The sequence below is a fragment of the Aedes aegypti genome, chromosome 3 (assembly GCF_002204515.2).
Source record: "Aedes aegypti strain LVP_AGWG chromosome 3, AaegL5.0 Primary Assembly, whole genome shotgun sequence".
Classification (NCBI taxonomy): domain Eukaryota; kingdom Metazoa; phylum Arthropoda; class Insecta; order Diptera; family Culicidae; genus Aedes; species Aedes aegypti.
In genome coordinates, this window is record NC_035109.1 from 45,244,431 (window position 1) to 45,272,211 (window position 27,781).

General features: G+C 35.8%; 1 protein-coding gene across 4 annotated transcripts in view; it reads left to right on the top strand.

Moving 5' to 3' along the window:
• Window positions 1–27,781, top strand: part of LOC5575629 (transport and Golgi organization protein 2) — a 208,179-nt gene that overhangs the window by 171,235 nt on the left and 9,163 nt on the right. For 2 of the 4 annotated variants that reach the window (XM_021851371.1, XM_001655720.2), the window contains exon 2: window positions 15,696–16,380. In XM_021851371.1, the coding sequence (XP_021707063.1) occupies window positions 15,749–16,380 (632 nt within the window). In that variant the 5' untranslated portion in view covers window positions 15,696–15,748. Of the gene's footprint in view, window positions 1–14,989; window positions 15,124–15,695; window positions 16,381–27,781 lie in introns of those variants that run through there. The other 2 variants (XM_001655722.2, XM_001655721.2) reach the window with 2 other exon arrangements.

Consider the following 27,781-nt stretch of genomic DNA (forward strand, 5'->3'; position numbering starts at 1 on the left):
AGAGAGGAATTATTACTCTGGCATTCTGGCAGGGCTTTACCTGTCTTATGTCTGAAATCATCCAGGAATTGCTCCCAAAATTCAGATTCTCCAAACATTTCAGTGATCCTCTTCAAAATGTCCTCCTATTTTCTAAGTTTTCCTGCCGACAACTGTCATTCAAATCATCTACTGATCGTTTAAAATATTCCTCTAGGAAAGCATTCAGCGATTCTAGCATGAACTGTTCCATGAATTCTTACAAAACACTCTTCAGTGATTCCTTCAGATATCATTTATTAAAAAAAATCGCCAGGGTTCTATAATCAATTCCTGTAAATCATATTACTTTTCATAACTCTAGTGGTTTAATAATTCTTTCTATATTCCCTCAACATATTTCTCTAGACAACTTATTGAAATTCTGTTTGAGATTCCTCCAGGATTTCTTTCAGAAATTCCTCCAGTGTTTCGTTTTTTCGCGTTATGGTTCAGTAATGGACCATAGACGGGATTGATGGTGTAATGGCTACCGATTCTGTTTCGTGAGCAGAACGCCATGGATTCAATCACAGGCCTGTCCCTTTCCTCGTACTTTGTAGTTGTATCTTCCACTTGCTTCTATCTTCCACTCTTAATATATCACAGTTGATCTATTCGCTCGTTGCATTTGCTAGAACCAGAGACGGATAAAAACCGTTTCCCTACGCTTCCACTCTTCCATCAACAGCACGCCTGATACACAAGTAATCTGCTAAACAACAGGCAAGCCTCTACCATAAAATTACCACCCCTACAACTTCCCGCATTAACTGTCGTAGATGCAGGGGTATATCCGGTCTACTGTGGGCCAGTTTTGAATGCATCATCAATTCCTCCCTTTTCCCATCATTGGTCTGCATTCTGACGTGACAGGCGCCATTGCAGAATGGCCCGAATCCACACCCGAGGAGGAAAGAATAACTCGCCAATAACTTATACATACCATATTTTGGTATCATACCAGAATAAGGTATTGTTCAGTTATCAATACCTCATTTTGGTATTGTAATGGTATTTGAAAAAAAAATGTTTAAAACAATTAAAAATACCTCATTTTGGTATTCGATAGCTATTGAGGACTGCTGGAGGTATTAAACTAGTATTGAAAAATTTCACTTTTATATGAAAATCCATCAAGTATTATTTAGGTATTACAATACCTGATCTAATTATCAGCTTGGTATTTGTAGAATATGCAGAAGGTATTATTTGAGGTATTTTACCTCTTATGCAGGGCTCATTCATACCTCATTCAGGTTGTAAGTATTGGAAATTATCTGGTATGGAATACCTCAAATTGGTATTCTGTAGTTATTTTCTTCTGCTCGGGCAATTTAGCGGGAAAAAAGTGTTTTCTCTATTCTCGTTGATTTTAGACGATCGATGTCTTCAGAGAAGTTATTCGTAATTGAGTTAGGCATCTTCTAGGAAAATAAGTTTATTAGGGTGGTCCTTATTTAAGTAAAAAATTTGACTCAAACTTTTTTGTTTGATGAAATTTGTGACTGCGCTCTTCTGCAAACTCTTAGAAAATGTTGTTTTGAACAACTTTGTAGAAAACACTTTTGATCTAGCCCTTCATTTGAGCTAAGTAAATTGATTCTGACAGTTTTACTTAGGATGGATTCGAAAAATCAGTTATTTTGGTCTAAATTTTTGTTTGTTTTCAGTTTTACGTGAATGTTGTGTTCAGAAGAGTTGTAGAAAGTAATGAAACACATTTTTGCTGAACATTGCAAGTTTGTAATTCTTGTGATATTGAAGCTACAACAAATTTAAGTGAAAAACTATGAAAGCTTAAGATGCCTATAACTCGTGGAGTTGGTTTGATAATTTTTTTTCTGTTAGGGGCATACGAAAGACCAATAGGGTCCTAAAGCCCTGTCCCGATTTTGATATCAAACGCTTAAGTTTAGGCTAAAAACACACGTTTACTCAATTTATAAATTATTTCCGTTGGTTAAAGGCAATAAAACATTGTTTTATTGTTTTTGAGGTTTTGTCACACCCCATGGTTCAAACTCAAATTTTTGGGTATATGACGTTTTCCGTGTCCTTCCAAAATGTCATATAGGAACAACTTGAAATTCAATTTTAAATATGTTATAGCTGTTATTTGAGCTGGGAAAAATGCTAAAGTAGTTGCAAGAACATGCTCTTTCGTATTATTGAAAAAAAAAAAATCATTAAACATTTTAGGACCCAATTGGAATTTTTTTATGCAAATACTGTGATAAAGTATTTTCTTATATTTAGAAAATTCACTTCTAAAATATACTTTAAAACTATATATTCGCCTGTAACTCACAAGATTTTAAAGTTAACGGCGTGCTGTCTTCAGCAAAGTTGTGGATTCGCTAGATCTACAACTTCTCCAAATTTAAGGTGAAGATGAATCAAAGCCAAACCTCAAATTTACAAGAGTGCAAATCTGGAGAACCGAACACCCGTTTGAGATGAGAACCTAACCGATTGGTCACCATCAGCTAGTGACCACTCAATTAGGTTTTCAGCTTAAACGGATGTTTTGTTCTCCAGATTTGTAAGCTTGAAAATTTGAGGTTTGGCTTCGATTTATCTTCACCTTAACTTGATTTTTATTCTCATCGGCTAAAACTCCATTTTACTGTACGAAGTGTTTTCTTTCTGCTCTTTGTTTAAAATTTATACAGTCGACTCTTCACATCTCGATGTTCTACATCTCGATATATCTCTCTATGTCAATGATTTTTGAGTCCCTTCATTCTGCATACATGTTCACACCCTTTATCTCGATATCTCCCTATCTCGATGTGATTTTCGTTCTCTATTTTCTCTCCGTATGTCGATATGCTTATTATCAAAGGTTACTAGACTAGATTTTAGGGATTCAAAATAATATGCGAAGATGAAATGACGTCTGTTTGTTTTGATTTTTCCTGGTAACGGCGTGATTTCCAATCTAGTACTCATTAAAAATTTGTTCTATGCCTCGATCTATCCGTATCTTGATGGTCCCTTCGATATCGAGATATGGAGAGCCGATTGTAATTAAAAAAGTACTGAATTTTTTGAATTCATTTTGTTACTAATGTGTCGGTGTTCGTAGACTGGACCAAGTGTTTTTATTCGATTCAGGAAAATGGACCCTAGGCTTTTGAAATATTAAACATTTGCATCATTTTCTGTAGTAGTGGAATTAATCTATTTGATGACACATCTGTATAAAAATGGCATCGAAAAAAATCAGATTTGATGGAGTCCTTAACGTATACAGAGTGTCTACTCATTTACAGAAACGTAATTCCCTCATATTTCCAGGTTTTTAGAAATTATTCCAGTTTCAAGAAATTCTCCAAAATAATCGGGACATACAGTAATGTCCCGATTGTGTCAGCCCAATGCTGCATTTAGAGTTGACAAAATTGGAAAAGAGCTAAAATCTGGATAAAATTTTCCGAGTGGTTTCAAGCTTTATATTAACTTAACTTAATATAAACATTGTTTTAACTTCCATTTTCCATGTACCGTAATCCAAGGTAACATTGGTAAGCTCCTTGGATAATTATTAGTAATTTCAAATTTTAAAAATTCGATCTTTAGATGATTGTATAGACGTGGCCGAGGTCATAATTGACTTTATGCTCCCAATATTGCCTGTATAGACGTGTTTAGTTTAATTAAAATAAATATAAATTTAAGGCTGACAAAATCGGGAAAAAGGGTGCTAAAATCAGGGGTAGACAAAATCGGATCAAAAAGGGTGCTAAAATCGGGGATAGATAAAATCGGGGGTAGCCAAATTTGGGGGCTGACATAATCGGGTCATTACTGTATATGATTTGCGAATTTTTCGTATTGGATGACTTAAAATTTATTTTAAAAAAATAGGAGTTCGGCTTCAATCACACAAAACAAACAAGAAAATCACGACGATAAAGTCTTTTTTGCAATTCCGTTGCAAATCAATCAACTTTACATTGAGAAGTTGATCAACATAACCTACTTTTCCTACTGAAAAAACAGTGCTGAAAAGTGCTACTTTTCAGCACTCTTTTCGGTGCTGAAAAGTAGCACATTTCAGTACTGTTTTGGTAAGCATCAACCGAACAACCCAGTCTCTTCATGTCATTTGTGCTTATTTGCGCGGCGTGTGAGTCGAGACGAGTCCTTCGCACCTCGGGTGATGTGAGGCGACTAATGTTAATCCAATGGGAGCGAGTCGACAATTGTCCCTCATTCGACTCGTCTCTCCGCGCAGAATAAGCATAATTGCATCTGATTCTAGATCCGTTGTGCGATCTGATTCCGACAGGGGCTGTCCATTAACCACGTGATCAGTTTTTTGGGATTCCTGGTCAACGCGCCCCCCCCTGGTCATTTGTCCATACACAAATTTATAAAATATGTATGGACCGTGATCATTGGCCAGACGCTCCCTCTCCCCATGAATGACCACGTGATTCTGAATAGCCCAACATTTGTAGTCAGCAACTGTTTGTGCTGTCTTACGTGATTTCGACGGGAGCGTGAAAACTTGTGACATTCATGGGTAGGTACTACTGTATCACAGCCTACGTGATTGAAAAATACTGAATTGATACTACTCATGGATGTGTGCCCATGTGGGTGCTCTTGAAATGTTTGTTTGTGCTTTTAGAGTTCATCCAGCTGAAATGGCATTTTTCGAAATAGCAAAAAATGTTGTAGGCAACTCGTTGCAAAATGATGATTTTTTCAGCACTCGTTGTATTTATCCAACTCGGCGAGCCTCGTTGGATAAATGTACAACTCGTGCTGAAAAAATCATCATTTTGCAACTTGTTGCCTAAATAACTATTTCTCTTCAGATATCGTTTACAAGATTTGTTCGGAAAGAAAATAACTGTAATAATTGCTGTAGTATTAATTGGTGTGGAACTTCGAATGAAGTTGTGAAGGTTCCATTGAAATTTTATTTGAAAAATTGTTCGAGAAATGTTTGAACCACAGTAACAATATTTAGATGAACGAGAGAAATGTCTGGAGAAATTTCATGAGGAATACCACGTCAAATTTATAAAGGAATTCTTGGAAAAGTTTAAAATAGATTTCACCGAATGATGCTCGAAGAAATTTTTGGAGCAATTCCTGAGAGTAATCGTAGATAAATTTTAAAAATAATACTTTAAAAATATACTTAAATGGCTAGAAGAAAATGGAAAAATCGGCGTAGGAATTATTACAGGTTTTTTTCTTCAGAGTAATCTGTAGAAGTGTGTACTGGAGGAGTGCTCTTGGATTTCTGGACCAAATTCTGAAGAAATTGCTCCAAGCAACATTGAAGGAATTCCTGTAGATATTTCTGAGAAATCACTTAAATTCCTTCAGCGTTCCTCGGGATCAGAGAAAAATTTTGTTAGGAACTTATGGAACACTCGTGTAATAGTTTCTGAACGCTTCTTTGGAGCCTTTTAGTGCTAGGATTCATTGCAAGAAAATTAAGGCAAAAAGTGACTTTAGAGATCCAAATACAGTGAAACATCCATGAGTCTGATCTATAGATAAATATCGACTCATAGAACCATACTAAAACCAGAATTTTATAGTTACTAGGATGGTCCCCTCAAACAACTTTCTAAAGCATTGCTGTTTCATGACTCTATAAATATTTACATGAGTCGACGATCTCTTCAGATATCGACTCATGGAGGCTTGACTTTAGAGACTTTAGAGACCTTACATCAAAAAAAGATACTTTTTAGCGACTTGCATTAAAATAGTGACCAAGACTCTAAAAAGACACCAGCTTATCTGAGAAATAGTGTTCGTACCTGTTGTAATTTTTGTTCGTTTCTCACAAAGTTTATCATTTTTGAAGAATATTCGAAAATACATTTATGTAATAAACAAAAATTTAAATTTTCGTTCATGTTTCTTGTGCTCATGAATAACATCGAACTGGAACAGCAGCTTCATTGTCTACATGTGTTTTATGCTGAATAAATAAAAATGATTAACAATTACAAGATTGAACTTCGCTAGGGGAAGAGCACTAATTTTCGACCCATTCATACAAATTTGGCCTATTTTGTATGGAAATCCGAAAATTTGCACAGAATTTTGGTGGGTCGAAAATTATTGCTTTTCTCCTAGTAGCGTTTTGATAGCGAGACAGCCGATTTTTTGTTACTGGATTGATATTGAAAATGACATATTCTTCCATGTATTTCTGATTCAAAATAATTACCCTAATCGTAGCATAAACTTCTTGAGTATTCCAGGTGTTTCCCAGATTGAAAAAAATTCCCTTATAATACATGCCAGGTTTTCCAAGTTTTCTAGGTAGTAGACACCCTAGGTATATTTAGAACAAAAAAAAATTAAGTCTGTCTGAACACTGGACCAATTGGATGTTCTACAAGTGAGAAAAATACAACGGGGCATGTGTCCTGTATGTTCGGCCACTTATTCAAGTAAACCTTCAAGTAAACTAGCAAATGAAAATTTGAACCAAAATCTTTCAGGCACGTAAAACAAATATTTTCTATGGGATTCGTGCTTAAAAGTTAATGCAAGTGTCCGGCCAATGCGGAAATATTTGATATTTTCTAATCTGTAAAGACAGTCATGCAAACTGATAACTGTCCAATAGATATTGTATGGGAGCGGGCCATTTGGCATAAAGCCATTTGGCATAAGGTCATTTGACATAACGCCGTTTGGCATAATGGACATTTGGCATAACGGTCATTTGGCATAATTTTTAACTAGTGACAGATATTAATGTGATCCTTCTACATATCGTTCATATAACAGTAAGAATAGAAAAGACAGTTTTTGTACATAACTCATTAATCAAAGCAGTACCTAGTCGTTACATCGTTCGTTTATGTCAATTTAAAAATCAAGCATTCGTGATTATAATTTGGTTGCCAAATCAAAGTGATATTGATAGCTCGCAACTGATATTAATAGTTTACGTAAATCAGCCATACGCTGTTATGACTGATATTGAGCAACTCCGATCATTTGCTACAACTTTGCTGAACATACCAACTCACTTTGCCTATACTTCACTCTTGTGATCATCGTAAACAATTTTTGATGCGTACACTTTGTAGTACTGAAAATTCGGTGTCCGGCCATTTGTCCGAATGCCGTTTGGCCGAATCATGAACATAATAATCAAATCACAACTCTTTTGATGTGTAGGTTTCCTAAGTGTGGCCCAATAACTGATAAGCTTATTAATGTGTTGATTTTTTATGATGTGACGGGACGTATTTTTTGTCACTCTAGAAGAGCTCTAAGAGAATGATAAAATCGACCCGTTAATTCAGGACGAAGTTGTGAACTCCTCACATCGCGTCAAGACTCTGAGGTGACGGTTAATTCGCCTCTGTATTACCACAGGTGTAATAAGGTTTATTGATTTCATCAGATTATATTCCATTTTTTGCACATAGGCTATTCTTCCAAGTTATACTGGTTTCATTACTATTGAAAATAGTTCAGCTTATATTTCAATTGGGAATTTTAACTTATTTAAATCATCGGAAGTTCTTTGTAGTTGTACTGATAAAACTATTATATGCATTACACTTGCCTAAATTTTCATAAGAGATTTTTCCTTCTTTTGATCATAGGCTGTTCTTTCAAGAGTGAAGTATTTCTCATAGTTATTCATATTAAAGCTTATAATACGGGTATCAGGGGTAATATTCACCCCAGGAGTAAAACAACTTTTCGGGGATTCTATAAATATTTTAGAAAAATTTAAACATTTTTCTGGAAGTTTTCTGGATTTGTAAAATCACATGTTGTTGGTCACTCCTATCCGCTCTTGACGAATCTTTTCCAAATTTTTTATAAATAATCATAAAAGGCACCGTGGGGTTGTTTTGCCTCAAGGGTGCATATTACCCCAGATTCTCTTACGTCTTTTTCAAAACATTTTTTTTACCTCAACTTGGGTGAGATGTCATTCTCCTCCATGTTTAAGATTGCAACATGTGAACTGAACTTTGCACAGTTGCTTGCGTATAGCAATAAACGACTCGGGGAATACTAGAACTATGACATAAATTACTTAGTACGATCCGAGGGATCAAAGCAACCCGATCCAGCAGAAGGACGAATAAGTCTTAAACCTTTTTAGTTAAGCCTGATGCGCTGCTGACAAGTAATTTCGCGGCCTATCTTGATGCATGGTAAATTTCTGCAAGGAATCGATCAAGAATGCGTTTTTTCTGAGCGCAGTACGCAGTTGAAAAGAGATGTCAGTTCAAACGGGTGTTGCTGTAGGAAATTTCTGCAAGGAATCGGCGAGAAATTTCTTCAGCGATTCCTGTTCAGCAGCAAATCAGGCTTTACTGCCAAAAGCTAACTACAAACATCTGCAGGTAGCTATCACCGCTAGCAGAGAAGTGAATAACTGCTTACATTTAGGATGTTCTTCTTTCAGCACGAACTGTTTCGGGAACTACTACTAAAAAGCTAATTATGTGTATGTATATCAATGATGGTGTAACCTTCTCCATGAATAAGCTGAATAAGTTCTTTGAAATTCATTATAAATCCATGCTAACAGTAGTTCACTTTTGTTTTGAATTTTGACCGAACGGCATTCGACCAAATGACGTTCGGCCAAATGACCCGGAACCGAAAATTCTGAACATATTATCAGAAGCAACTATGGCTCTATAATCAATAAATTGAGACAAAAATCGCATGTCCGCCTAAATTAGCTTCCTGGACCATTATGCACTGGTTGATCGGGTTCGTCAGAACACGAAATGTTATTTAAAAGATAATTGTAGCAGCAATGTTGCTGCATTTTTTTCTTCTGTTTTCCAAAGTCATGACCTTGTTTTCAATTTCAAATTAAGAAATATTGCGTCACCGATTGACACCCTAGTTCATTTTCTGTTATCCTGTTTAGTCATGATATTTATCTAGAGATTTACCCTTCTTTTAAACATAAGGTTTTCTTTCCAGAGTTATTGCTATAGCGATTCGACGCGTTATTTTTTATGTAGGAATTTGCCCTTCATGTTAAAATGACTTATTCTTTTGAGTAATATTACAAAAGTGCTATGTGAAAAAAGTATCTGCATTATTATACCAAATAACCCTTACTTAATATGGTTTGATATTATGCCAAATTTCCGATAAGCCAAATGACCTTTACTTCACATATGGTTTGATATTATGCCAATTGATTCTTAATTTACACATGGCTTGATATTATGCCAAATGTCAGTTATGCCAAATGACCCTTTATTTTCACATTGTTCAAAATTATGCCAAATGACCGTTATGCCAAATGTCCTTTATGCCAAATGGCGTTATGCCAAATGACCTATGCCAAATGGCTTTATGCCAAATTGCCCAGACCCTATTGTGTTATGGTGTTCAAATTAAAATATACTCTTTATTTCTGGAAAATGTCTAGGGCCCGGGAAAGAGGCTGTCCGGCATCCAGTCGTCCTTCTAAGTTTCTTTTTTTTTTTTACTTTCGCTGGCTTAGTAATCTTTCCGCATACCGCCGTTTCATATACGAGCGTTGGGTATATTTTTATATCTTTACATACAAAGGTATCGACCGTGATAATTTTATTTTGAATTTATTTATCGGCATATCGGTCTATTTTGCTCGAAGTAAGAGGGAGCATGGAGAAGAAAGCAATGAATACTAGATGGATAGGTAGGGGAAATCAGGGTAAAACCGACACTGTGGGTAAGCTCGACACCCTTTGATGTTTCATGTTTTGAGCAGATTTTCATGCAGTTTCCACTACGCTCTATGTTAACTAGTGAAATGTTGTGTTTCGAATGACATTACAACTGACGCTACCAATAAACTGTCAAAATAAACAACAAAATCATATTGGATAACATAGAAACAACAGCAGTTGCAATATTTCGTTGTTATTCTTTAACTATTTCGCATGTGAAATTTTTAAATTGTCATTATTTGTTCTGCATCTACATCATCATTTACTATTATTACGTTGATACAACATGAAGGAAAAATATTTTTTGGGTTTTCGACAGCTGCAAACGCTATTGAAAAATAAATGTCAATTCGGGGTAAGATCGACACTTTCATTTGGGGTAAAATCGACACCTTTCTTTGCTTCATAATCTAACTCCAGGGAGTCTTTGTAATCGGAAGACTATCTATGTAGTTTATGTGAGTCTTTATTTTCGAATTCCGGTGAAGTTCACAGATGGCGAACTTGTTAACATGTAAAATATGACACTATATGACTGGCCACAAGCTATCATTAAGTATTAATAAAAATAATTCTATGTTATCACGTTTCAACTTACCGTTTTGATTCATATTACGGACAGCTTCAAATTCCGGACACTCTCGTTTGTATGGGAAACATTTCACACGAAATGTTTCAATTTTCGCCGTCCAAAAGTTCTCATTTTCGAGGCTCGTTTTATTAGGTTTTTTCCATGAATATCATTGCAAATTTATAATGCCCAACTACCTTAGACGTCTCTTAAGTGGTTGAACGATTTCAATTGATGATTTGACTGTTCCATTAATGATTATCATGAGCTGTCCGTAATTCGAATCAAAGCGTCCGGAATATGAGGCAAAAGTGAGGGAGCGTCCGGAATAAGAATCATAAAAAGGCCACACGTTTTGATTTATTTAAAATTATTCAAGTTGCGGACGCGTATTCTTTACCCACCATCCGAAAGTTAAGGGCTTCTGACGCTCCATAACGCTATAAAATCATACAGAATGATTTATTTTGGGTTATACTTCACTGAGGCCTTAAGTGTCCGTAATATGAATCAAAACGGTATTTGATGAAGCTTGAAGAAATTTTTCTCATTTAAAATTGCAGAATTAAAAGAATTTGAAATATTTTCACATAAATTAATCTTATTGTTTATTTAAAAACAATGAGGTTCGACAGTTTTTATTATCTAAAAATAATTACACTTTTCTGTTTTGTTAAAATAAAACAGTATTTATTTTCACAACCAACCATTCGCTACAACTTTATCTTCGTAAGCATTCCATGAACACAAATTAATAATATCCATGTGTATTCACCCCAACTTTGTAATCTTAGCATGGCACATTTGAAATTTTCACATATATTTAGTGGATCTTTTCTCCTCAATAATTTACGTAATATGTGAATAACCCTTTGGAGGAAGGGGTCATAAATGTCGAAAGTCATTTTTAAAGCATTCTTTTAAATATGCAATGTGATGGTGATGTTCACAACGTATAAACTCTACTCAAAGAGGATGTGTCGGTTTTACCCCAACAGGGTGTCGATCTTACCCGCACTCTCAATTGTCTCACCTAAAAATGATGTAATATCAATTTGATTTAAATCACTATATAACTTTAATATATCATCCAGCGATCGCAAGAATTGATAGATTTATAACCAATATGTGTTTCTACAACAATTTCAGGTTCGTTTAACTAGCGAAAGTACATTAGTTTTATCAAGAAGCTTAGGGTGTCGGTTTCACCCCGAATTCCCCTACCGTAAGGGAACGGCGAGAGAAATTGGATTAGATGTTGAGGAGGGCATACCCAGTGTTGACCAGACTCATTTCCTCGAAATTCGAATTGTGAAGCCATGAACTGTTATAACTGTGCGTTGTATTCCTGTGATGGAGGGGGAGGTGGTTGGGCTTGAGTGTTGCACATGGGATCCGACAGTTTCGATCTCGGTGGGCCGCAATTCAAGTTTCGGTGAAATGATTCGCACTCACTCACTCACTCATTTCATTTCACCGAAACACGCTAAACTTGTCACGCTCAGAAATGAGTGCCGAGTACACAAAATCAGCCTCTCTTCATGCAGCACAGATTCTGTGCAAAGGGGGCTGTACACAGATTTGTGCAAACGGTGGTAAACAAACCGAATGAGTGAAATGCGCACAGAGGAGGAAGGCTTGGAATGCGGAATTCGCTTCCATTTTTGTTTTGCTTCTGAAAACATAAAAAAACATTCAAATTTTCAAGTTTTCAGAGATTTTTCATTCGAATAGCCGAAGCGGAAGCAAATGGGGAAAAAACTTCCACATTTGCGACCATCTTCTGGCTTTTCGCCTGAAAAAATCACAGAAAACTTCCCATCTTACCAACGGCCAACTGTTTGCTGCCGCGCGGGAGAGAATGACAGTTCCATTTCCATCGATCCCCGCACAGCCGAAGGCCAACACATCGGCTACACACAGCATGAGTGCGACTTACACAGAATTTTCACTCAGCCAGAGAGTCCTGCATTGGTTGCTTCATTCTGTGTAGTTTTTACACATGCGCTGCGTTGAGCAGGCTTAGCGTGTGAATACTAGATGGATAGGTACCGTAAGGGAACGGCGAGAGAAATTGGATTAGATGTTGAAGAGGGCATATCATATGAAACAGTATTACTTGAAACGTCACTTCCTTGTGGCTAACGTCCCCTATGGGAACGGCTTGGGTGTGTTTTGAGAATGACACTACCAAGACAGACAAAAGGAAGGAGGTTTCAAGCGCCCTAATACTGTTTGGCGATCAAGCAGGTTCTATCGATCGATGGCTTATATTATTGGGGAATCATTACACAATCATGGATGGCTGTCTTGGGAGTGTCATTCTCAAAACACACCCAAGCCGTTCCCATAGGGGACGTTAGCCACAAGGAAGTGACGTTTCAAGCTAAGAGAGAGGAGACAGCTCACTGACAACTGGCTTGTTTTCTTGGCTTCTTTGATTTCTTCTTCTCATGTTTGGGTTGTGCACAATGGTTCAGAGAGCACAAGCTAGGTCAAAACTATTTTCACATCCCATTTGTTAACAAAATTCATAAATATTAATAGCAATTTGAGTCCAATTGACAATGATTGAATAATCATCGATTTTGTATGCGAGAGCACAGGAAAACAACTGAATTTTCAATCTCATCCAGCTTTAGTTTGGCCAAATTTTGACGGTTTTTCACGCTCTGCCCTTCGAATGTGCGGGTTTTCCAGTGACAGTTGATGACAGGTTTCCTTTGACTTTTGGGAGCTCGCAATCTAAGCCAGCTGTCTCCTCTCTCTCAGGTTTCAAGTAATACTGTTTCATATGGTATGCCCTCTTCAACATCTAATCCAATTTCTCTCGCCGTTCCCTTACGGTACCTATCCATCTAGTATTCATTGCTTTCTTCTCCATGCTCCCTCTTACTTCGAGCAAAATAGACCGATATGCCGATAAATAAATTCAAAATTTATACATATCTTTATGTACATGGGGTATGCTAGGTACAATGGATATTTAGCATAAAACATCTCCATACAAAAAAGTTGCTCAAAGGTCGTTCAAAAACCATAAGGCGTCCGTTCTGCGGAATGTCCAACCCTAATTTGAAGTTTGGAAAAAAATCTATAAATTGACTAGATACAGTCAACTTTCCTTTACTCGATATTTCGTATCACGATATTGAGTTAAAGAGCCATAATAAAAATTGGTTTTCTTGACTTCCTCGATGGTGAAATGAATCACATTTGCACTGGTTTTGTTTTTTTGTAACTCGATTCCTTTCTTACTCGATGGATCCTCCGATATCGAGTTATGGAGAGTTAACTTTACTTGAAAAGTTTACATGCACACGTGGAGGGGGATGATTTAATGTTCCTACTTGTCCACGGGGAGGGGGGTTCAGAATCGTAGTTTTTATTTCCTCTTGGTATATGGCCGGCCCTTGTATCTTGTTTTCAAAATGTTTTATATTAGGTGTGTATCACCACCCTACTTACAATCTAATACCACCGTCTTCTTCATCAACTACCACCGACTTCAGGTAACCGATGTAAGCCACATCGGCACAAATCCAGCGCATAAATATATCAGCTTTTATCTGTTTTTCTATGTCATTAACACGCTTTATCAGTGTGCCAAGAGCGGCAGCGTGATGCGCGTTTCTGCGCTTGAAACCACAACACTCGCCTAGCTAGCTAATACTGCAAACAAGCTCATTAGGGCGCGCAGTAGTCGTGGGCGAGTGCTCGTGGCTTCTGAACCGCGAAGCGTGGACCAAACACGAAAAGCCACCATCAACATTCAACGAACATAAAAACCAGGTATAATCCTAGAGGAGGGCTGGTAGCGACTGAGTGTCTTGAAAATTAGGAACATTAGTGACTTGATTGCATAAGCCAATAAAGTTATAGTGTTTTTCCGAAATTCCTGAATTTTCTCCAGGAATTTCATCAGAAATTAATTCAAGTATTTTTACAAAAATTCTTTTGAATATCTTTAAAGGTTTCTTCACAGGTATTCCCACATGAATTTTGTTTTAGATACTTTTATTCATTCAACCTACAATTTTTTCAAAGATAATCATAGAAATAGGCTCAGAGATTCCTTCAAGAATTTTCTCCAGATTTTTCCCGAGCTTTTCTAAGAGTTCATACAATAATTGTTTCGTCTTTCTCTCAAAGCCTTCCTTCAAGATGATTGTTTAGAGTATCATCAAGACTTCTACCAGTATTTTCTCCAAATATTTCTTGGCATTTGCATAATAATTGTTCAACATTTCACCCAGAAATTTCTCTAACAATACCTTCAGGAATAACTCCAGAGATTTATCCTAACATTCCTTAAGAAATTCTTTTTTAAATTTCGCAAGGAAGTCTGCAAAGATTTTTTCCTGGCATTCTTCCAAGGATGTGGAAAATGCCAGTTTTTTTTTCTGAAATTATGTAAAAAAATTTTGAAGGAGTTAAAGGAGTGAAAGTAAAATCTGATACAACTTGTTCAAGTGCTGAAGTAATCCTTGAAGAACTTCAACAATGATCCGGAAAGAATTTCTGGATTCTTTAGAAATAATAAAATTTTACGCCAAGGAGCTGAATAAGGAAAGGTGACTTTAAGAAACCATTTTGATAAAAATAGATAGATTTTAGAGACCTTCCGACCAAGCCTCCAAAAAGAGACCAGCTACCAACCCTGCGGAGGTAGACGACGCGTTGCAGACCTTCTTCGCCCTCGAAATCAGCTGTGCAGCGTTAGATAGTGATCGGTAGTCTTCCAGTTCGGGTGTCGGTAGCATTTGCGTTGCGTTGCGTGTGTAACCTTTGGAACCGACCTTTCCAGCCAAAGTGCAGCGTGTTGGTGAGAAAGTGAGTCACGATCCGAAAAACAAAGTGCCCGCTAGATCGTTATTATAATTAAAAATAAAAAAGTTCATCAAACTCAGTAAGAAAGATTGATTCATGAAGTTATTCGGTGTCAATTAAAAAAAAATCGTAAGGAGAAACCTCAAGTAATCTTAGTTTGAAGTTTTTTACTAAGAAATTTCAAAATGATCCATGTTAAAATTACTCTCTTTATACCTGCAACCATGTACTTCATTTTGGTAAAATTCATCGCCATCTGTTCATTGATTTCAAGGTCGCGTACGACAGAGTGACAAAAATATATCTGTGAATTAGGTTTTTTTCTTAACAGCTCGCATGTTAAATAAACAGAAATAACAGGATTAGTTTGAATTTAATTTTCTTAGTTTTGTCAAGATTTCTCAAGATTCCTTCAGAGGTACTTAGTTCTGATTGACAGTATTTTTTAGTAATAACAGTCTAGTGGGTCACCGTGACAAATTTAATCACCACGCCTCCTATCAAACCGAAACTGAAGTTCGATTACGCCTCATTTACGCTGCGACTTATTTTCGTTTCTTTTTCTATACTTTCAGTTTTTGGTTGAATCGATATTTTCGAAACAGTTCGTCACGGAATTGTGCCAGCTATGTGCATTTTATTCATCTACGTGAACAACAACGGGGAACCGATTCCGGGCCAGTACCGGCTGGTGCTCGCTTCCAATCGGGATGAGTACTACACGAGGCCGGCCAAGGAAGCAGCTCCCTGGGACGAGAGCCCGTTCGTGATTGGCGGACGTGACATGGAACCGGGGCGAGAGGGCGGAACCTGGCTGGCCATTGGAGGACGGGATGGCATTGTGAAAATAGGCGCACTGCTCAATGTGACCGGTGAGAGTAAGGCGAACATAACTTCGGGACGGGGTCCAATAGTGGCCAACTACCTGGTGGGGCCACTGTCCAACGAAGAGTATTCCAAACAGTTGCTGGCCATTGATAATTATGGCCCATTTAACTTGGTGTCGGTTCAAATGGATACCAACGGTGGCAGCATTGGTGGAGGTGTGTCAGTTCTGCATACCAGCAATAGTCCCTGCAAGATAGACCATTGCGAACTGGATGGGCCACTAGGTTTTGGAAACAGTCCCCTGGAGGTGCCGCTGGAGAAGGTGAAACACGGGCGGAAGCAGTTCGGTGACATCGTTGACAAACGACTGGAGGTGCAATCGAAAGAGGCGCTCGTCGACGAATTGATGGGGCTGCTCAAAAGCGATGAGATGTGAGTATTTAGCTGTAGAATCGATTATTGTGATGTAGGTCAACTGTACGTTTACAATGGGCATTTGTAATGGAGGCGCATGGTCTTCCAAATGGCATACGCAGATAGGGTAACCGGCCATGTTGCGTTCATGAATATTTTTTATACACGCAAAAAAAAATGCGGTAAAACTTCAATTTTAGGGGGTTAACTTAAGCGCTCGCACCGGCAATTTTCAGCAGACCAGAAATGCGCTTGATTTTACCATGCCTGTAGTAGGCAGTAGCGTAGCTAGAGGGGTGCGGTCCGCACCGGGCCCCGGATTCTTAGGGGCCCCGAGATCATGGTGAAAATATTTCATAGCATTAGAAATTGAATATTTCACAAATTAAAATTTAGCGGGGTAAGGAAAATCAGGTTTGGAGGGGCCCTGAGTTGGTAATATGTAGGGGCCCTTAAATAATCTAGTATAGTGATAAAGGCAGCGCACAGTGGTTCCATTTGTTCTATGAAGCGGTCATAAATCATTTTACTCAATATCCGAGGGCAAATATTATCAGAAATTGAAGTATAAGGAGTGAAAATTTCATTATTTTGTATATTTATTCCAGTTATCTACAAGTATACTGGTATGTGATGAATGCTATGAATATTTTTACCATTGCCTTTATTGATAAAAACTAACAACTTTGAAGGTACGCTGCTAACTTATTTGCAAATATTTGCAGCTAGAACCTTCACAGGATCATTTTTCTACTCAAACATGATCATTTGGTGGCAGAAGTTTGATTAAATGTGATTAAGAACATATTCGAAATCGTACTTCAAATAAAGTAATGTAGTTACGAAGAGAATATATTTCTATCCTTATTACTCACATCAATACTGAATCCTAGATGTCAAATAACACTCTAAAATGTATCTGAAGTGATAGATATACATATGTACTAGGGTGCCAATGGAATGTATGGGAAAAATTTTGCCATCGAATTTCAAAAAAGGTAGGGCTCAAAAGTTTTGTCTCCTTGAAAAAAGTCCCCATGCAAAATTTGAGCTCAATCGGACTTCATTAAGTGGACCCCCAAAGCGGTCAAAGTTTGGCTTTTTTGACCCATGAAAAATATCCAAAGGGGGGGTACATGAAATTTCCGAAATCGAAATTTTTTTTTTGATGCCAGATGTCTTAGAAATGCATGAAACGTCGAGATCTGGTGTTATTGGGAAAAATTTTTTTTTGAAAAAATCGACCTTTTGGGACTTAGTAAATTTTTGAGTTGGGGGAGAGAATTGAATTTGAAATGAACGATTTGAATTCAATTGCTGAGAAATTCAAGGCAATAGTATTGAAACATATCCTATATGATTGTTGGCCACTGAAAGCATATGATATGTGATATTTCATTAGGGTGGTTCATTTACTTTCCATTACGGTGGGCCTTTCTGTCGAAAAATCATAATTTGAATGGGATATTAAAAACAATAGTATTTTATCACCTCTTTCATCATCGTAGGCCATTTCCTTCATTAGATTCGTGATATTTCATTGGGAAGGCTCACTTATATTCAATTACGGTGATTCTTTAAAAAAAATTGAGTATTTGAATGGAATAGTAAATACAAGAGTAATTAAACATCTCCTATGTCATCGTAGGCCACTGTTAATGTATAGTATGTGATATTTCATTGGGGCTATTGTCCTCAGTGCATAAGGGTGATCATTTAATTTGTAAAATATTCTCAATAGATCTAACAAATCAACTTTGTTTGTATAGTTTTGAATCATGATTCTTCATTGGCATGCAACTCTTCGTTAAGCTATTTTCATTAAGGGTTTCTTTTGAATAGTTAAAATAAAACGTTCCAATCATCAGTGAATTCAGTGAAGCACAACTCTAACTGCCATAATCAAAATACAGATAAAAAAGGAATGAAATAATTTTTGACGTATACAAATTATGACAATAGCTTGATGGGCGACGATGAAGGGCAACAAAAGTGTTTAGTTTATATTTTCAAAAGAGATTCTCAGCCTTGGGCTCCTTCATTCCCGAAACAAAAGTACGTTGCCTTCTGCTTGCTATAGTACACGCGATTCGGTTGTGACAACGTAGGTAATTCAAGTTTTGACAATCAGTTCTCGTTTATTCTTCAAAGATGTAACAAAGTTCCTTCAAGAAATTTCGTCGGAATTTCATATGAATTTTTTCGTTGGAGTTTTCAACGGAATTTTCTTTGGAGTTTCCTTTTGAATTTTAATCGGAATTTCCTTCGAAATTCCTTTTAAAAATTTTTATTTGACTTTTCTACGAAATTTCCTTTTTTTTTCTACGGAATTTTTATCAAAATCGGAAATTTATCCTGAATTTGCTTCGGAATATCCTGTGGAATTTTCTTCGGTATCTTTAGAAGTGCCCTTTTGAATTTTCTATGGTATTTCCTTCGAAATTTCCTATGAAGTGTCCTCCGTAATTTCATTCTGATTTTTTCATTGGAATTTTCTTCGAAATTTACTTCGGAGTTTCTTTTTGAGTTTCCTTCGAAATTTGCTTTGGAGTTTCCTTCCGAATGTCTTCTAGAGTTTGTTTCGGAATTTCCTGTGTTATTATCTTTGGAGCTTCCTTCAGAATTGTATTCGAAATATTATTTGGAATTTCTTTCGAAGCATTGGAATTTACTTTGGAAATTCCTTCGAAATTTTCTTTGGAGCTTTCTTCGGAATTTCATTTGGGATTTCTTTTGGACCTTTGAAATTTCCTGCGGAATATTCTTAGAAATTTCCTTTACAATTTTCTTTGGAATTTCCACAGAGTTTTCTTGAGAATTTCCTTACAAATTTGCTTTGGATATTCCCAGGGCCGCATTTACGGGGGGGCCGAGGGGGCCATGGCCCCCGGGCCCCCACATTTTGGGGGCCCCACAAATCTCGACAAAAATGTTTACACGAAAAGAACCATTGCAATAGTACATACTTTTCGGATTTGAAAGATTCAATTTTTTTTAATAAATCCGGGAAAATTGGCGATTTTTTTTTGGAAATAAACTCTAATAAGTACTACATTTTCAACAAAAGCTTTCTCAACGAAGTTTATGACTAGGTTCGAATGCAATTTATAAATCTGCATATCAAGTAATAGGACTTAATTATTTAATTATTTATTTTGAAAATTTCTTTGTCGATAAAATTGCAGACATGATAGCGTTTAAGTGCTTTGAATATAGGAACTTTAGAGAACTCTAGCATAAAAAATGGGCCAAAAAGAGAACAGACAGGAATAAAAAGTATTTTTCCAAAGATTCAGAGATAATTCCGAAGATAAAATTATTAGTTTCTGTGGAATTCCTCGCATAGTTTTTCTAAGGAATTTTTCCAAGAATTTTGTTTCGGATATCTCATATATTCTATCTGGATTTTAACAAGAATAGCTATAGAATAATAGCCCAAATAGCCGTAGCGGTAAACGCGCAGCTATTCAGCAAGATCAAGCTGAGGGTCGTGGGTTCGAATCCCACCAGTCGAGGATCTTTTCGGGTTGGAAATTTTCTCGACTTCCCAGGGCATAGAGTATCTTCGTTCCTGCCACACGATATACGCATGCAAAAATGGTCATTGGCATAGTAAGCTCTCAGTTAATAACTGTGGAAGTGCTCATAAGAACACTAAGCTGAGAAGCCAGGCTCTGTCCCAGTGGGGACGTAACGCCAGAAAAGAAGAAGCTATAGAAATTACCCAGGAATTGTTTCAGATATTTTTCAAGGAAAGCCTGAGTCCTCCATGATTGAATCAGGTGATTCTGCCATCGATTTCCTTAGTAACAACTGTACATTCGGTTGAAGGATTACTGAAAAAAAAATCTGGAGGAACTCTTTAGTTTTTAGAAAAAAAAAACTCGGGGTAATCCTAGAGCTGAAATTACTGGAGGTGGATTTCTTGGAGAAAGTCCTCTAAGCATCCTTTGCAAAATTGCTGGAAGAATTTGTAGGAGGATTGTTAGAGGAATCTGTAGAGAAAAAAATCCAGAGGGATCCCAGTATGAATCCCTAAAAGTATTTCAGATGAATCTCTGGAACAATCACTAGAAGATTTCTTGAAGTTTTTTTTTCATGAGACATGTGAGAGGAAATTCTTGAAGAACCTGCTGAAAAGCTCCATTTAAGTATTTGTTTTTTTTTCTCTGGAGCCCGTAGAATTTTGCATCAGGACTCACTGCAATCTTAATGAGGAAAAAAATACTTGAAAGAGAGCATTTTGATTAAAATAGATTGCTTAGAGATCTTACATTAAAAATAGAGACATTCAGAGATTTTCATTGAAATAGAGACTATTCAGAGACTTTCATTAAAATAGAGACCTACCCAACAAACATTACCAGTTGAATAACAGTTCAACTCAAAACTGTTGAATAAATCTGTTTGTTCAACATTTTGAGTATTAAACATGAAGAAAATAAGCACAATTTGAATTTAGGTACCTATAAGAAAAGAATTATCAAATGAATTTTGTTCTTGACGAATAAGCCTCAAAAAACATTGAATTTAAGCTGTTAACATATAAAATCTACTAAGATGTATTAAGTATATAAAAAAGCATTACCTACGTTAATTTAAATTTCAAATTGATTTACGCTTATAGGGGATTACAAGTAATTTTAACGTCATAAAATAGTTTGAATCTGGTCATGAAAACCCTATAAAACATTACAAATATCTAGTCTATGCTAAAGTATCGAAATGTTTTTTTTTTCTGGGAGAAGGCCCCCACAAGATAATGACCCCCGGGCCCCCACATTTGTAAATCCGGCCCTGGATATTCCATAGAAAATTCCTTAGAAATTTTCTACGAAATTTCCTTTTAACTTCCTTTTTTCATTGCAATTTGCTTTGGAATTTTCTTTGGAATTTCCTTAGAAATTCCCTTTTGAATATGCTTTGGATATTTTTCAGAATTGTCGTCGGAATGTCCTTTGGAATGTGCTTCAGAATTTCTTTTGCAATTTTATTCATTTTTTTTTAATTTTTTTTTCGGGATTTCCCTTGTATTTTCGAAAGATTCCATCGAAGTTTCCTTTGGAATTTCTTTTGGAGCTGTGATCTTTTCTTCGAAATTTCCTTAGAAATTCCTTTATGAATTTCATTCGGAATTTGCTTTGAATTTTTTTTATGGAATTTCCTATGGAGTTTTCGGAAATTCCTTTGAAATTTTCCACGGATTTTTCTTCGGAATTCCCTTGGGTTTTTTTCGGAATTTCCTTTGGAGTTTTCTACGCAATTTTCGTCAGAATTTCTTCTGAAATTTGCTTCGGAAATTCCGTTGGATTTTTTTTAGTTTCCTTCGGAATTAACTTTGGAATTTCCGTCGAAATTCCCTTAGGAGTATCCTTTAAAATTCCTTTGCAGTTTTCTTTGGGGCTACTTATCAAATTTTCTTCAGAATTTTCTTAGGAATTCCTTTATTAGTTCCTTCAAAATTCTCTTTGAAATTTCTTTCGGAATTTCGTTTGAAGTTTACTTCCAAATTTGTTATAGAGTTTCCTCGGAATTTCCTTTGGAATAACCTTTGGAATTTCCTATGGAGAATTCGAAATTTTATTTAGAAGTATTGATTGGAATTTTTTCCTTTGGACTGTTTTCCGTTGAATTTTCGCGAAATTTACTTTGGAATTTCCTTCGTATTGTTTTTTCGGAATTTTCTTAGGAGTATCCTTTAAAATTTCTTTGTATTCTTCGGAACTTCATATCTCATTTACTTCAGAATTTCCTTTGGAATTTCTTCATGAATTTTTTTCAGTAAGTTGCTTCAGGAAGTTATTTTGGATTTCTTTGGAATTACTTTCGGAATTTCCTTCTTCAGTTCTTCAAAATTTTCTTCGGCGTTTCCTTTGGAATTTCTTCTGGAATTGCCTTCGGAATTTCCTTTGGAATTCGTTTCGGAAGTTCCTTTGAAATTTCTTATGGAATTTCCTTTGCAATTTCTTTTAGAGCTGGCTTCGGAATTTCATTTGGAATTTTCTGCGCAATTTTCGTCCGAGTTTTCTTTGGAATTTGCTTCGGAACATCCTTCAAAAATCCATTCGGATTTATTTTTCTGGAATTTCCTTTTGAATTTGCTTTGGAATTTCTTTCGGGATTTGCTTTGGAATTTCATTTGGAGCTACCTTCGGGATTTGATTTGGAATTTTCTACGTTATTTTCGTCGAAATTTACTTTGCAATTTGCTTCGGAATTTCTTCTAGAGTTTTCTTCGGAATTCCTTTTGGAGTTTCATGCTAAATTTGATTCGGAATTTGATTTGGAATTTCTTTTGAAGCTTTGAAATTATTTCGGAATTTTCTTCGGAAGTACCTCTATAATTTTCGTTTCCTCTGGAATTTCCTTCGGAATTTCCTCTAGAATTTCCTGCGAAATTTCCTTTGGAATTTTCTGAGAAATTTCGTCTGGAATTTCCTTCGGAACTTTCTCTGGAATTTCTTTCGGAATTTCCACTGGAATTTCCTTCGGAATTTCCACTGGAATTTCCTTCGTAATTCCCTCTGGAATTTCCGTTGGAATTTCCTTTGGAATTTCCTTCAGTATTTCCTCTAGAATTTCCTTCAGAATTTTCTGTAGAATTTCCTTTGGAATTCGCAAAACTAAATTGGAAAGGTCACGAGGCTCAATGCTTGATCTCTGAGATGAGTGCATCTGAAATCACGAAGTAGCAAGCGGATTTTGTATGAGACGAGGACTCCAAACTGGTTCAGCTTAGTGAAGTGTTGCATTCCGAATGAAAATCACGCAAAACTTTTCAAAAGACCTTTCTAACAATGAGAGGCTTTCTAGAAAACTCTTTTGTTGTTAACTAAGTTACCTTTACATTTTTCGTCGAACATTACGCAAATATTATGTAGTAGTCCCACCATAATCTTTCGGTCTGTAGATATTAAGGTTGAAATTTTTACAATGATACCATAATTAAGGAAAGTGGACGAGACTTTTTCGAGAAATCATGGTTTCAAACTATACGAAAAATGATGCACCCTAATGGAAAATAAGAGAAACTCCCTAATGAAATATGTTAACAGTATCCTACGATGATGTCGCATATCAAATGGAACTAGAGGCGCATGAATTCAGAGGAATTTAAAGCCTCTCTAAACAAAAATATCACGAATCTAATGAAGGAAATGCCCTACGATGATGAAAGAGGTGATAAAATACTATTGTTTTTAATATCCCATTCAAATTATGATTTTTCGACAGAAAAGCCCACCCGAATGGAAAATAAGTGAACCACCCTAATAAAATACCACATATTCAATGTAGAAAATGGCTTACGATAATGTGAGAGATGTTCCAATACAATTGTCTTCAATATTCAATTAAAATTATATTTTTTATTTTTTTTTATTTTTTAACAAAAAGGACCACCCTAATGGAAAGTAAATGAACCACCCTAATGAAATATCACATATCATATGCTTTCAGTGGCCAACAATCATATAGGATATGTTTCAATACTATTGCCTTGAATTTCTCAGCAATTGAATTCTCCCAAGTCCCAAAAGGTCGATTTTTTCAAAAAAAAAATTTCCAAATAACACTAGATCTCGACGTTTCATGCATTTCTAAGACATCTGGCATAAAAAAAAAAATTTCGATTTCGGAAATTTCATGTAAACCCCCCCCCCCCCCCCCCCTTGGGAGATTTTTCATGGGTCAAAAAAGCCAAACTTTGACCGCTTTGGAGGTCCACTTAATGAAGGGACTTTTTTCGAGGAGACAAAACTTTTGAGCCCTACCTTTTTTTGAAATTCGAAAAATCGATTTTCATTGGCACCCTAATATGTACTAATGTTCTGTAATCAAAACTGATTGAAAAATCAATTGATTCTGGTTTGCGAGAGGAATAAACAAAGTGCTGAAATCGCTTAATTTTCAACGTATTTTTTATACATGAAAAATACACTCAATCATTCATAGCCCTACTATACATATCATACAGGAACGTCTATAATTTTTATGTTTTTACATTATTGAGATCATAATTGATACATGAAAAGGTAAAGGAATGACAACCAAGACATTTTGTTTTTCGATTTATGGCCTATGGGCGGTACCACTGTACAGCGTTTATTTCAAGACTATAGAACAGCACTTTTAAACAGAACATGGTGGTTTTGGATTCAAAAATACATTGTTCTGTTAATCATCGAATATCAGAGGGCCCTCGATAACTTGTGCCTGAGGAAGCCATGAACTGGTTTGGAAACATTTTATTATGAGCCATATCCTGAACCAAATCGAAATTAATATTTGTACAAAATATTTAATATATTCTTGAAAAGTACCAAAGCATATTTCGATAACGCAAACAAAGGTGAAGAAAGGTGTCTAAAATCTCTTTTCTACGCAAACCATCTTATCTAACTGAAGTTTATAGTTCCATATTCGTAATGTAATAGGATCCAGATATTACCTACTTCTTAGGTTCGTTGATTTTGGGGGTGGGATATTTCGCATAATGACGTTTCACATACAGGCGTTTGGCATAATGGACATTTCACATAACCAGAATTATATGCCTTTTTAAAAATTCTACTTGTTCTTGTATGAAACTGCTTTATGCGAAGCGTCCATTATTCCAAAAGTCCGTATGCGAAACGTCCTTATGCGAAATGGGCCACACCAGTTGATTTTTATCTTCAAGAGTTCTTATAGAGAATCATTTGGAGCTGTATTAAGGTATACATAAAATATTTCTCCATGGATCCCCCCAAGAATTCGTATGAAGATTCCTCTAGCAATTCTCCCAGGAATTTGTCAAATTCCTTCAAAATTTGCTCCAGAAAATCCATTAGTAGTCCAAAAACTGAATTCCAACAAAATTCTTTTCGAAATACTTGTAATTATTTCTCCAGATTTAAACTGATACCTTATTCCTACAGATTTTTACCACGAAAATAACAAAGGTTTAATCTACGATTATTATCTTTCAATATTTACCACACTGATTATCTCAGGAATTGCATCCCAGGATTCTCATAAATTTCCACTAAGGATTGCTCTTATCCATGGAAAATGATTACTTTAACCTTTCAGTCGTCGCGCGGTTTGTCACCGTCAAAACCACCACATTGCTGTTGTGAACGAAAAGCGACCTTTTTTCAGCAGTGTTGTACAAAATACAACAGCGCGACGACTGAAGTGTTAAAAGATTTCTATCTTATCTTATTTTTGAAGTAAATTCTACTTGGATTCTTAAATTTGAAAATTTGTGTAGTGTTTAAAACTACAAAATTCTACAGAAATTATTGTTGTAGCTCCTCACAGTTGCACTCGCGATTATCGTCTAGCATATTTTGGTTGGGTAATTTTCCAATTATTTCATTATTAGTCTCTCTGAAGACTAATCCACTCTGAAGACTGAATCCAAGACTTTCTCCAAAGTCCAGAAGAGATCCAGAGATCTTTGAAAGACTTCTCTCTTGTAAGAATTTATCATATTATATATATATATATATATATATATAAAATAATAATAAAATAAATCCAATAAAAATCTGAGAAATTTCCTTGGGCAGCCTAAGGAAATCTTGTAACAAAACATTGAGGACTAATTTGGGAAATTTTTTAAAGGAATCTATGGAAAAAAAATCAGTGTGTATCATTGGAAAAAGTTCTGAGTAGTTGAACGAAAATTCTGGAGGAATTCCTTGGGAAGTCTGTGAAGAAATGTTCGAATGTGTACTGTAAACATAGTAAATTGGTCTAAACTTCCATGGTAGTTTTAAGAATGGGAGTAGTCAGCTAAAATAGTTATTTTTACCACAGAATTTTTTCCCGTGTAGGTAGCGAAATTTGGGGCAAGTGTGCTACCTTAAGCAAATTGTTCTCTAACTTTGTCTAAAACTTACAAAACCTACCAATTTAACCTTATTGTGTTAGTTTCGCATCTTTTCTTAAGCACTGTGCCATTTTAAGAGTAAATAACTTCAAAAAGTTTTAATTTTAGAGCTTCTCAAATATCATCTAAAATAACCAATTTTTCAACACTATGGGGCAAGTGCGCCACCTATATGGGGCAATATGGCCACCGAATGAACATCGCATGTAATTCTACTTCTAATGAAATATTCTTTATTTCATATAAATACTACTTACAAAGCAGAGGCTAATAGATAATTTAGGAAATATTTTTAAGTTTACCGTCATAAGGGGCTGCTTAATAGCAAGGTTCATCATATGTGGAACTCTCTACTAGTCAATACCATTAACTAAAATGGTTATTTTTGTCTCCATTCAATACGATATATGTATTACCCTTATATTACGACGGGTATGTAAAATATTACACTAGATCAGCACTAAATAATGGTAAAATCGTTATGCAGATAAGTAAAACGGTACTTAACACGCATAATTGAATGTTTCGAGAAAAAATCACTTTGGGGGCAAAAATATAAGCTATTCCCCTACTATACTTCTGAAACCTCTACTGGGGCCTCGTTTTGGATTATTATTATAATTTTGTTCATTATGTTTACATTTTCATAAATTTCATTTCAACAATCTTCGTTTACCATATAGGTGGCACACTTGCCCCAACAAGTATAGATTTTATTCATACTGGATTTCGTATATAAAACTATATACTTTTTTTTCATTCAAATGGCACAATAACTTACGCATTTGAATACTTTCACGATGTGCAGTACGTTAAAAAAATCTGTTAATAATTATGGAGACATAGTACAATACAAAACTATCTTCCTCAGGGTTGGTAGCAGTCAGACAGCAAAATAATAGTGACTTTAGTGACCAACACGATCAAATAGTGACCAAATATTAACTAAAAAGTGTCCTTAAAGTGACTTGAAAACTACAGATATTAGTCATAAAAATGACTAGAAATGAAAATAGGATGCAGAGCTACTTAAGCACTTCCATGATTCACTTTGGCATTGGGGGCTTTTCTCGGCCGAAATGTGTGAAACTTTGCAGTAAGAAAACCTTCAATACGACGCATATTGAGGCCAAATGTGAACATTGTTGCTTACAAAAAACCCTACTGCCGAATTGAATCAAAAGTGCCAAGAATAAGATACAGCTCCCTACGTTCTATGTGTACTATACCAATTTAAAGAACTATAGTTATTTTAATCTTTCCTAATAATTATGTGTCCACGATAAGACTTGATTGTCATAAATGGTCAAAAAGATCGCGCATTGGAGATTTCACTTATTTTTACGAGAAGAACATTAGCTTGATAGAGGTACTATTTTATATTTCTGATTTCAGACGAAAAACAATAATTACATGAACTCTGAGAAACAAACTCTTGTTAAATTGGAATGAATCGAGGGAAATTTTTTGGTTGTAGACAAAATTGTGGCGAAAATCGTGAATCAATTTCAGAACATTCTTGTTCTTATTATGCGCGGCGTG